This window comes from Borostomias antarcticus (assembly GCF_949987555.1).
Source record: "Borostomias antarcticus genome assembly, contig: scaffold_155, whole genome shotgun sequence".
In the NCBI taxonomy this organism is placed as follows: Eukaryota; Metazoa; Chordata; class Actinopteri; order Stomiiformes; family Stomiidae; genus Borostomias; species Borostomias antarcticus.
The window spans coordinates 1-12500 of record NW_028176542.1 but is presented as its reverse complement, the minus strand read 5'-3'; the positions used below and the strand labels follow the sequence as shown (position 1 = coordinate 12500).

The following is a 12500-nucleotide window of genomic DNA, read 5'->3' as shown; positions in this document are numbered from 1 at the left end:
GATTTTTTACCAGCCCAAAACAAGAAATTGCTTTTTACTATTCCAATTTGCTATTATTACTATTTAACATGTCATCTTGGTCTCATATGTGATTCTCAATCCACATAATAGTAGTAATATTAACTTTAGTAGCAGGGTCCAGATCTAACTTTTTGGCTCATCAACCAGCCAGATTTTTTATTTACCAGTTGCTAACAGAGTTAATAGTAACCCCTGAACCCCCAGTGAATAATTTCCATTTCCACCACTGGACATGTCTGTCTGATGTCTGATGAAGTGTGGGGCAGGTCAACATGCCAGCCAACACTGGGAACTCACGTTTGTAATGAGCAACTTACAACTACATTTGTTCATATCCAGAAAAACAAGACAGACGAGATATTCTGACTCTGCTCTTTTGACTTCTGCGCCAGACGGGCTGCCGGCCAAATGAACCACAGCGGCTCCCGTACACCCGACAATGGCGTTTCTATGGTGATCCGAAGCTTCGCAGCATGTAGCATGTAGCATGTAGCCTAGCTGCTAACTACAGAGAGAGTGATTACAATGAACCTGTCTTGGTGAACCTGTCTACACACAAAGAGCACATTGTCTAATTACACATCTGACCGCTACCTCGAATATTGAAATAGTGAACTTATTTGAAAAGGCCTGGCCTCGACTGTGCGTACTTTGCTAGCATGCTCGCTGCTAGCCTCTGAGCTGGAAGGTTACTTCCGGGACCAGCTCAGTTATAACCTTGCTTCTCACAACAAGGTCATCTCAGGTTCCTCTTCAAGGACATGTGTCCCATATGGCAGCAGGCGGGCTGATAAGAGGCCAGAGAATGAGCCTCGGTCGGGAACTGTTAGTAAACCAGTAATTAAACCAGTCATTCACCTGAGAGATCTGCGTGTTTGTCTCAGTAGAGGCTGTTTATCTCAGTAGAGGCTGTTTATCTCAGTAGAGGCTGTTTATCTCAGTAGAGGCTGTTTATCTCAGTAGAGGCTGACTGACCTGTTTATCTCAGTAGAGGCTGTTTATCTCAGTAGAGGCTGTTTATCTCAGTAGAGGCTGTTTATCTCAGTAGAGGCTGTTTATCTCAGTAGAGGCTGACGAGCAGCGGGGGGGCTGGATGAGCAGCACATGGACTTGTTTTAGCATAAGGATGTATAAATAAGGACGTTTATAAGACTAGCATACTCAAGTATAGCATACTCACTCAGTCACTAGCATACTAACTCAGTCACTAGCATACTAACTCAGTCACTAGCATACTCACTCAGTCACTAGCATACTCACTCAGTCACTAGCATACTCACTCAGTCACTAGCATACTCACTCAGTCATAAGGACGTTTAGAAGACTAGCATACTCACTCAGTCATAAGGACGTTTATAACACTAGCATACTCAAGTATAGCATACTCACTCAGTCATAAGGACGTTTAGAAGACTAGCATACTCAAGTATAGCATACTCACTCAGTCATAAGGACGTGTATAAGACTAGCATACTCAAGTATAGCATACTCACTCAGTCATAAGGACGTTTAGAAGACTAGCATACTCAAGTATAGCATACTCACTCAGTCATAAGGACGTTTAGAAGACTAGCATACTCAAGTATAGCATACTCACTCAGTCACAACCCAAGGCGTTTGTTTGTGCTTGAAGTCGCTTATTTTATTGTCGATCTGCTGCGTGGGACCTTGATATAGAGAGAAACAGACATGAATTAATACAACAAGCAGAAGAGCCACATGCGAGACTATTACTACTATTATGATACTATACTATACTATGATACTATACTATACTATGATACTATTACACTGGAGCTCTGCTACACCCGCGTGTTTGATGTTTTACTGTGTAAACGAGTTAGAAACCTACCTGTTCGTCGTTGTGTGGCGAGTTTGCTGGGACCCCTGGTGATTGTGTACATCATGCGTACACAAGAGGGACTTTAATGACCCTTATGTGTCCCTTATGTGTCCTTATGTGTCCCTTATGTGTCCTTATGTGTCCTTATGTGTCCTTATGTGTCCAACGTGGCTGGACGGGTCAGTATCCGAGACCAGAAATGTAAGAGCGGTTGCAAATGTTGTATAAATTCGTTCTCTTCTGCTATTTTGACTCATTCAGGTTCAGGATATAAGCCGATCTTCTCCCTTAATCAAAAGTGTCTTTGCATGTCTTCTCAGATCGCATACGCAGTTTGCAGGGGAAGTTCCCGGGAGACACGCAGCTCCTGTCCGCATCAAACTAGATCAGATGAGGTCGCATCTCCAAACTAGCTCAGATGAGGTCGCATCTCCAAACTAGATCAGATGAGGTCGCATCTCCAAACTAGCTCAGATGAGGTCGCATCTCCAGATCAACCCTTCTTTTCTGCGTCGCTTGCTCTGTTCGCTGACCTCTTCATTCACTCGACTCGGGTCCTTGGAGGTCCGACCGTGGCGGTGCAATGTCAGAAGTGAGGCTGTCAGAAGTGAGGCTGTCATTCACGGGGCCAAACCTCCGTGCGCTCGGCTCACCCGGTCAGAGCGAACCAGAGGCTGAGGACGCGGCACGCCTCCCTCCGCGGTTAAAGGGACAGCCTCTTCCCTCCCTCCGGGGTTAAAGGGACAGCCTCCTCCCTCCCTCCGCGGTTAAAGGGACAGCCTATGGACAGCCTCTTCCCTCCCTCCGCGGTTAAAGGGACAGCCTCTCCCCTCCCTCCGCGGTTAAAGGGACAGCCTCTCCCCTCCCTCCGCGGTTACAGGGACAGCCTATGGACAGCCCCCTCCTCCCTCCCTCCCTAACGTGGGCAGACTAGACGCTCTGCAACAGTCTGCAACACTTGCCAAACGTTACTGTCAGATATTTACACAGCAAACATGTACGTATACCCCCCCATGTTTACACCAGTGACCTTGCAATACAACACCGCTTACTACCGACTCCCACATCAATATACATGGAGGTAGCCTCGAGCTACGCCTGAAGACCTGGCCAGTAACCCAAAGATTGCTTGTTCACAAACATAGCTCAAAGCAGCCGTTAAAGAGCTAGGCTGTTCACCCTACGAGCTCCTGATGAAGTCTGCTAAATGACTAGAGTGTAAATGCAAAAAAACAAGTCAGACACTCTGCAAGCAGATTAGGGCATATTTTTATATTTCTTGAAACAGTCAACCTATCGTCTTGCGTATTCTTACGTCACATAGGCCTATGCTTCTGTAGATGCATTGTCAATGTTTGACTTTGAAGTTACAGGGGTGTTAGTTGTTATACCCGTGTCATAACCTGATCCAGGCCTTTGTTTTAGATGAGTAACAATACAAACAAAATACACAGGTCAGTAGTGAGATTCTTGGTCCAGGAAAGGGCTCTTTCTCAGTGCAGTGATAGTATTGCTGGTCGGTAGGTAGGTAGTAGTCACATGGATGTGTTATGATTCCCTAAATTGTAGACTAACCTTCCTTCCTCCCTTCCACTCATGTTGGGGTCAGAGGTAAGGACGATACCAGGGAGAAGAGGATGGATGGGTGTGTTTGTAGAGTATTCAGGCCCAAATGTATCTCTGAGAAAAGATGTATGCAGTATTTGGCTTGTTAAAAGAGAACCAGCTGGGGCAGCTCACCGGGTAAGACGCGCACCATATGAAGACTAGTTCTTCGCCCGGTGGACCCGGGTTCGATTCCCGGCTCGGGTCCTGTGCCGCATGTCCTCCCCTCTCTCTCTCCCACGTTTCCTGTCTCTCTACACTGTCCTATAACATTAAAGCTGAAAAGCCCTAAAAACTATCAACAAAAAAAAGAGAAACAGCTGGACTTCAGTGATGAGTATTGAAGATAAATCATATTCTACACGGTTGCCGTACATATTGTGTTGTAGAGTCTGGAATGTTCTGTGTGCGCGCGCGTCAGTAGTGCGTGTCCCAGTCCTCCAGCAGACTGTCTGTGATGTAGCTGATCTTCAGGACGTCCTGGGAGAACTGCTTCTCCACCCCCGTGTTGACGCTCCAGCCCAGCACCTCCACCCCCCTCCTGGCCCAGTACTGCACGGAGTCCCTGAGGACACGGGGGAGAGGACAAGGACATGCAGAAAGACCACAGAAATAGGGATGCACCATATATATTGGCAATCATATCGGTATCGGACGATGTTAGTCATTTTTTAATGGAATCGGCCCGATGTGCAAAACATGGCCGATGTGAACCGCCGATCATTTTGTGTCTAGCTGCTGTTGTGTGTGTTGTTGAGAGGAAACTGTGGTAAATCTAGGATTTCTCCGCTTTTCTCAATGCTTTGGAAATAGAGACAGTGTTTCCATGTGTTTTTCAGGAGGCCTATTTATAACATTTGATTATCATAGAAACTTCAGATCATATCGACAAAGGAAAGGTGAATATCGGTTATCGGCCATAATACTGTAGCAATGTTAATATCTGTTATCGGTATCGGATAGAATGTCCATTATCGGAGCATCCCTAAACGGGAGTCATGTGATGCGACAGACAGGAAGTGCCGAGACATGCGCTCACAGGGAGACGTGGGGTCTGTCCCAATTCAAGGGTTGTATCCTACCTACATCGCAGCCTACGCGGTCTACGTAGGTCGCGCCCTTCAGGCCAGGTAGGCCAGGTGTAAACGTTTTGTGAAATGGGACGGTCTAGCCTACGAAGGATTCCCAACTCGTCGTTTTGTTGCCTAGGCAGCCCCAAGCGCGCCGCGTGCCGGTAGCGCGACATGTCCTGAGGTAACTTAGCGCGACCTGTCCTGTTATGGAAACACCACAGAAAATGCCTATCGAAATCGTCTATCTAAACTCGTAGATACAGGTGTAATTTGGATAAAGTTTCCACATATTGGGATTCTATGGTGGTACTATCAGGCATGACATTTTATTAAAACGTAATAATATTAACATCAAAGCGGTTTAAAAACGTTTTGAAATCCGAGCAATGGCGGCTGGTACAGGAATTCATCCGGACCGAAATGCATTCTGGGAGGGAGGCCGCGAAGGATCCATCAGTTGTATCCTTCAAATTCGTCAAAAGTAGGCCGCGTTTGTGGGCTGCATTCGGAGGACTCTTCGTAGGCTGAATGAACTGGGACAGCACTTGTCGCCCCGCTGTGACCTAGCAGCCTTCAAATCCGACCTAGGTAGGATGCAACCCTTGAATTGGGACAGACCCCTGGTCTCACGGCGAGACGCGGTCTCATGGGGAGACGTGGTCTTTGTGCATGAGGATGGCCGACACGCCGCACAGGTCCCACAGCAGGTGGAGGAGGGCCCAGTCCAGTCAGGTGGTGGTGGGCCCAGTCCAGCAGGTGGAGGAGGGCCCAGTCCAGTCAGGTGGTGGTGGGCCCAGTCCAGCAGCATGTCCACTGAGGCACGCGACTGAGGCTCCAGGGCCGGTGGGTCAGGGCGGTGACCACGCGGGGATCGGCCTGACGCATCTGGGGGGGCGTCGGGGAGGTCAGAGGTCACGCAGTGTTGTGTGACGGGCCAGAAGAAACACACACACACACACACACACACACACACACACACAGGCTGCGGTCATCCTGGACATTCCCTAATCACTGTTAACGAATCGCTATTAATCAAACCAATTAGTCAAGTTCCACAATTACCTTGTAAATGACTTTGGGCTCAAATGAGCAGACCATGCTGGAGTTGTAGAGGTCAGGGGTCAGGGGGCTTTTTATACATCTGACCAAGCGCCGAGGCCGCCTGGAAGAGAGAGAGGGGTGAGGGACATTCAGTTTGGACAGAAGCAGCTCCTGAGAGAATGAACCCTACGCAGCAGTGGCACACTCACAAACGTTTGATGCGGCTTGTCATTAAATGACTTTACTCTAAAATATATTTCATGAAGTCTACTGTATGTCTTGAGTAGAGTATAGTTCGAGGAAATTGAAGGACATTTGAATGAGAGCAGCATTGCTAAGGGGCTTAACCCCCCCCCCCCCGCTCCTCCTCCCCCCCTCGGCCAACTGTGAGCAGCAGCTGTGAGCGTCTTCATGCCCGCGGGGGTCGGCGTGTTACTGCCTCAAACAGCTGGCTTTTAAGTCGCCATAACCTCCCGACACATTTATCGTTTCCTGTCTCGTCACTGTGGCTAAATCACTGTGCGTGGTTATAGTTCATACTACTGAAAGAGATAGCGTATGTTTGAAGGGAAGCTGACTGGGCATGGGGAGGGTCTGGGCTAATACCTGATCAGGGCATGGGGAGGGTCTGGGCTAATACCTGATCAGGGCATGGGGAGGGTCTGGGCTAATACCTGATCAGGGCATGGGGAGGGTCTGGGCTAATACCTGATCAGGGCATGGGGAGGGTCTGGGCTAATACCTGATCAGGGCATGGGGAGGGTCTGGGCTAATACCTGATCAGGGCATGGGGAGGGTCTGGGCTAATACCTGATCAGGGCATGGGGAGGGTCTGGGCTAATACCTGATCAGGGCATGGGGAGGGTCTGGGCTAATACCTGATCAGGGCATGGGGAGGGTCTGGGCTAATACCTGATCAGGGCATGGGGAGGGTCTGGGCTAATACCTGATCAGGGCATGGGGAGGGTCTGGGCTAATACCTGATCAGGGCATGGGGAGGGTCTGGGCTAATACCTGATCAGGGAATGGGTAGAGTCTGGGCTGATACCTGATCAGGGTGACCGTTCACATCAAAGAGGTTGGTCAGCTGGTGTTTGATGCATTCCTCCACCGCCTCCTCCAGCGTCAGGACCCTCTCCCCTCTGAACCTCTCTCTGGAGGGACCCTCTCCCCTCTGAACCTCTCTCTGGAGGGACCCTCTCCCCTCTGAACCTCTCTCTGGAGGGACCCTCTCCCCTCTGAACCTCTCTCTGGAGTCACGGGGGGACACGGACGTTTGTGCTGCTATATTTGAGACACGTGCTATATCTGGACCATTCACTCGGGGTATTTCATGTGTCCTCTGTGCCCTCTCTCCCCCTGCACTGTTGAAGTCACCATGTGGGCTGGACAGACAGTCAAGCCATGGGCCCATATGGCTGAAAATGGACGCTCTTTTAATTGATTTGAAGACCTGGTTTAAAGAATGACCAGATCTGAAGGCCATGCGACTGAAGCTCCACACGTGCCCAAGTGTCATGGTCGCGTCATAGCCTCCCCCGTGTGCGCCAGAGCGCTATGGGTGCTGGGAGAAAGAGGAGGAGACTAGGGGTTAGCCTACTATTAACGAGGACCGCCCACCTGAGCCGGTGGCCCCCCGCCGCGTCCAGCGTCCTGACCTCCTGACCTCGGCCAGCTGCAGCGCGGTGGTTCGGTCCACGCTCTCGTCACGCATCAGGACGGGGACTCCATCGGCCGTGAAGCTCAGGTCCAGCTCAGGTCCAGCTCGGGTCCAGCTCAGGTCCAGCTCAGGTCCAGCTCCACGCCGCTGGCTCCGGTCCTGCTGGCCTGGCACGGTACAGGAGGATGAGTGGATGTATATATAGGCTAGACTACAGCGGTCATAAAGCACGAATAAACACGTCATTCTGGTCAAATTCATCATGATCAGAGCCTTTTTCCCCGGAGGATTCCAAATCAATGTCGGGGTGCAGTTGCATTAAAATGATCCCTATTGATACCTTATGTCTTATTCATAATTTCATATTTATCAATCAACAGGCATGAGTAGGCTATTCCAGATAATAATCCCAGCCGTCCTTGAGTGAATCACCTCTCGGATCGCAGCAAGGGTGTTTTCAGGAGCGTCATGTTCTCCTGCACGGTGCGCCACCGCGGGGACCCCGGCGCGGACGGGCGGGCGGGCGCATTGGGCCGCAGCACCGGCTCGCCTGGTCGGCTGGCACCGGAACCGAAACATCACGACGAAAACGTAGAGACGCAGTAACGACGGACGTCCCCACCGCGCATGCGCGCCCCGAACAGAACCAACAGAAACACCGCCGAAAAACAGCACAGTTTTGTAACATTGTGTTAAAACGCGTTAAATTGTCACGTAAGGAAAGCAAGGTTGTCCCAACCCAGCAAACACGCAACGTCAGGGAGACGTTCAGATCATGTCTTAATAACGTCCGTGGGTCCTGAACCCCGTGTGTTCGTCTGCTGGACCCCTCAATATTCACACGTCTGGCTTGGACCCCTCTAAGACTGGCTTGGACCCCTCTAAGACTGGCTTGGACCCCTCTAAGACTGGCTTGGACCCCTCTAAGACGTCTGTGGACGTGCAGAACAGGTTCAATATCTGAACGTCTAAAATAAACTTTCATTCTGGCTCCTAATTGGATGTCTTTGGACGTCAGAAAAAGACATATAAAAGACGTTTTTTAGACGTGTCTTTGCTCAGTGGGAATGGTCGTTGCTATGGAGAGGAAGAGAGCATCTCCCCAAGTTCACACTAGGGAGAGATGCAGTCGTTAAGTATGTAGCATGTATAAAGAGTGGTTAAGTATGTAGCATGTATAAAGAGTCGTTAAGTATGTAGCATGTATAAAGAGTCGTTAAGTATGTATGTATAAAGATTCGTTAAGTATGTAGCATGTATAAAGAGTCGTTAAGTATGTAGCATGTATAAAGAGTAGTTAAGTATGTAGCATGTATAAAGTCGTTAAGTATGTAGCATGTATAGAGTCATTAAGTATGTAGCATGTATAAAGAGTCGTCAAGTATGTAGCATGTATAAAGAGTCGTCAAGTATGTAGCATGTATAAAGAGTCGTCAAGTATGTAGCATGTATAAAGAGTCGTCAAGTATGTAGCATGTATAAAGAGTCGTTAAGTATGTAGCATGTATAAAGAGTGGTTAAGTATGTAGCATGTATAAAGAGTGGTTAAGTATGTAGCATGTATAAAGAGTGGTTAAGTATGTATGTATAAAGAGTGGTTAAGTATGTAGCATGTATAAAGAGTCGTTAAGTATGTAGCATGTATAAAGAGTGGTTAAGTATGTAGCATGTATAAAGAGTGGTTAAGTATGTAGCATGTATAAAGAGTCGTTAAGTATGTAGCATGTTTAAAGTCGTTAAGTATGTAGCATGTATAAAGAATCGTTAAGTATGTAGCATGTATAAAGAGTGGTTAAGTATGTAGCATGTATAAAGAGTGGTTAAGTATGTAGCATGTATAAAGAGTGGTTAAGTATGTAGCATGTATAAAGAGTCGTTAAGTATGTAGCATGTATAAAGAGTCGTTAAGTATGTAGCATGTATAAAGAGTCATTAAGTATGTAGCATGTATAAAGAGTCGTTAAGTATGTAGCATGTATAGTCGTTAAGTATGTAGCATGTATAAAGAGTCGTTAAGTATGTAGCATGTATAAAGAGTCGTTAAGTATGTAGCATGTATAGTCGTTAAGTATGTAGCATGTATAAAGAGTCGTTAAGTATGTAGCATGTATAGTCGTTAAGTATGTAGCATGTATAAAGGTTGTGCATGACAAGTTGTACCATATAAGTTGGACTGCTCAGAGATTCGATCATGAAATAAATAAACACAGAACTCTAAATTGATTTCCTTTATCAAAATTGAACAGTGGACAGAAACAAGGCACAGTCTGGAATAGAAGGATCCATCCAAAAAATCATCATACATTAAATGTCTTCTGACACACGCACACAAGAATTGAATCGGTTGACGGGCACAGAAATTAACCCCAAAAATCTGACGGAATAGAACTTTTCATTCGTGAAAAGTGAGATAAAGTGAGATTCAGGACTAATGAGATAACGCATTCACTGTCTCACGACACCAGCATCGCCGGATCGCTTCAAATGCAACAAGAAGGCTTTGAGTAAGTCTATAACGGAGCTTCTGGGGTCGCTGGTGAGACTTCTGAGTCCCGGTGAACATGTTTGAGCCTCTGAACACGTCGGAGCGTCTGAACACGCGTGTGTTAAGTCCACGGCGTGTCTCTGCTAGGCCGTTTCCCCGGGGAGAGAGCGGATGTGCCGGAGCAGCTGGTCACAGTAGGCGGGGCTGCGCTGTTTGTCCCTCGCCGCCTCCACTTCCTGCTTCAGCAGAGCCGGGTGGATGGAGCTGCCCAACTTTAGGACCTCTAGAACCAGAGAGGGAGGGGGGGAGAGAGAGAGAGGGAGGGAGGGAGGGAGGGAGAGAGAGAGGGAGGGAGAGGGAGGGAGGGAGGGAGAGGGAGGGAGGGAGGGAGGGAGGGAGGGAGGGAGAGAGAGAGAGAGAGAGAGAGAGAGAGGGAGAGAGGGAGAGAGAGGGAGGGAGGGAGAGAGAGGGAGGGAGGGAGAGAGAGAGGGAGGGAGAGAGAGAGAGAGAGGGAGAGAGAGAGGGAGGGAGAGAGAGAGAGGGAGGGAGGGAGGGAGAGAGAGAGAGAGAGAGAGAGAGGGAGGGAGGGAGGGAGGGAGAGAGAGAGGGAGGGAGGGAGAGAGAGAGAGAGAGAGAGAGAGAGAGAGAGAGGGAGGGAGGGAGGGAGGGAGAGGGAGGGAGGGAGGGAGGGAGAGAGAGAGAGAGAGAGAGGGAGGGAGGGAGGGAGAGAGAGAGGGAGGGAGGGAGGGAGGGAGGGAGGGAGGGAGGGAGAGAGAGAGAGAGAGAGAGGGAGGGAGGGAGGGAGGGAGGGAGGGAGGGAGAGAGAGAGAGAGGGAGAGAGGGAGGGAGAGGGGGAGAGAGAGAGAGAGGGAGGGAGGGAGAGGGGGAGAGAGAGGGAGGGAGGGAGGGAGGGAGAGAGAGAGAGAGAGAGAGAGGGAGGGAGGGAGGGAGGGAGAGAGGGAGGGAGAGAGAGAGAGAGAGGGAGGGAGGGAGGGAGAGAGAGAGAGAGAGAGGGAGGGAGAGAGGGAGGGAGGGAAGGAGAGAGGGAGGGAGGGAGAGAGGGAAGGAGAGAGGGAGGGAGAGAGAGAGAGGGAGGGAGAGAGAGGGAGGGAGGGAGGGAGAGAGGGAGGGAAGGAGAGAGAGGGAGGGAGGGAGGGAGGGAGAGAGAGGGAGGGAGAGAGAGGGAGGGAGGGGAAAATGAGAAGTTAGAGAAAGGGACAAGCAACATCACAGTAGGGAACTGTTGCAGGAATGCAAAACCCAAATCAATGTTTCCCCCAGACAAAAACACACTAAACAGTACTACAGTTAAGTGAACACGCCTCTTGAAGGACCAGTAGATGGCGCTGGTGCTCCAACTAAAAACCTACAGACAATACTCTACTCACCACATAACATTTTCCCTTTGGCCACCAGGTGGCAATGTTGCCCCATTCAGTAATGTTATTCCCAGATGCACTGCTGGCTTAGGACTTGAATCAGCCAAGTGTCAACGGGTAAAACGTTGAGGAAACCGCATGAGTGAGGCGGGCCAGCGCTGACACCCGCGTCAGTCTGGATGTGTGACACCCTAATGACCAGTCTGGATGTGTGACACCCTAATGACCAGTCTGGATGTGTGACACCCGCGTCAGTCTATGTGTGACACCCGCGTCAGTCTGGATGTGTGACACCCGCGTCAGTCTGGATGTGTGACACCCTAATGACCAGTCTGGATGTGTGACACCCTAATGACCAGTCTGGATGTGTGACACCCTAATGACCAGTCTGGATGTATGACACCCTAATGACCAGTCTGGATGTGTGACACCCTAATGACCAGTCTGGATGTGTGACACCCTAATGACCAGTCTGGATGTATGACACCCTAATGACCAGTCTGGATGTGTGACACCCTAATGACCAGTCTGGATGTGTGACACCCTAATGACCAGTCTGGATGTATGACACCCTAATGACCAGTCTGGATGTGTGACACCCTAATGACCAGTCTGGACGTGTGACACCCTAATGACCAGTCTGGATGTGTGACACCCTAATGACCAGTCTGGATGTGTGACACCCTAATGACCAGTCTGGATGTGTGACACCCGCGTCAGTCTGGATGTGTGACACCCTAATGACCAGTCTGGATGTGTGACACCCTAATGACCAGTCTGGATGTATGACACCCTAATGACCAGTCTGGATGTATGACACCCTAATGACCAGTCTGGATGTGTGACACCCTAATGACCAGTCTGGATGTATGACACCCTAATGACCAGTCTGGATGTGTGACACCCTAATGACCAGTCTGGATGTGTGACACCCTAATGACCAGTCTGGATGTGTGACACCCTAATGACCAGTCTGGATGTGTGACACCCTAATGACCAGTCTGGATGTGTGACACCCTAATGACCAGTCTGGATGTGTGACACCCTAATGACCAGTCTGGATGTGTGACACCCTAATGACCAGTCTGGATGTGTGACACCCTAATGACCAGTCTGGATGTGTGACACCCTAATGACCAGTCTGGATGTGTGACACCCTAATGACCAGTCTGGATGTGTGACACCCTAATGACCAGTCTGGATGTGTGACACCCTAATGACCAGTCTGGATGTATGACACCCTAATGACCAGTCTGGATGTGTGACACCCTAATGACCAGTCTGGATGTGTGACACCCGCGTCAGTCTGGATGTGTGACACCCTAATGACCAGTCTGGATGTGTGACACCCTAATGACCAGTCTGGATGTGTGACACCCGCGTCAGTCTGGAT

The 12500-nt window shown here is 49.5% G+C and overlaps 1 protein-coding gene and 1 pseudogene across 2 annotated transcripts in view; both read right to left on the bottom strand.

The window, feature by feature from the left end:
- LOC311328377 (MAPK regulated corepressor interacting protein 2-like) overlaps positions 1–2533 on the bottom strand; it is a 7835-nt gene extending 5302 nt beyond the window's left edge. Inside the window, exons 1-2 of the mRNA XM_084462353.1 lie at positions 1874–2533; positions 1619–1688 (exon numbers count right to left, since the gene is read on the bottom strand). Of these exons, the coding sequence (XP_084318479.1) occupies positions 1619–1688; positions 1874–1928 (125 nt within the window). The 5' untranslated portion in view covers positions 1929–2533. The remainder of the gene's footprint in view (positions 1–1618; positions 1689–1873) is intronic.
- A 1353-nt stretch (positions 2534–3886) lies between these two features.
- Positions 3887–7822, bottom strand: LOC311328374 (glycerophosphodiester phosphodiesterase 1-like; annotated as a pseudogene). The gene is made up of 6 exons: positions 7676–7822; positions 7204–7405; positions 6632–6735; positions 5605–5704; positions 5357–5427; positions 3887–4034 (listed from the first exon to the last, which is right to left on the bottom strand). The product of its transcript is annotated as a glycerophosphodiester phosphodiesterase 1-like (transcript).
- Positions 7823–12500: the final 4678 nt, after the last annotated feature.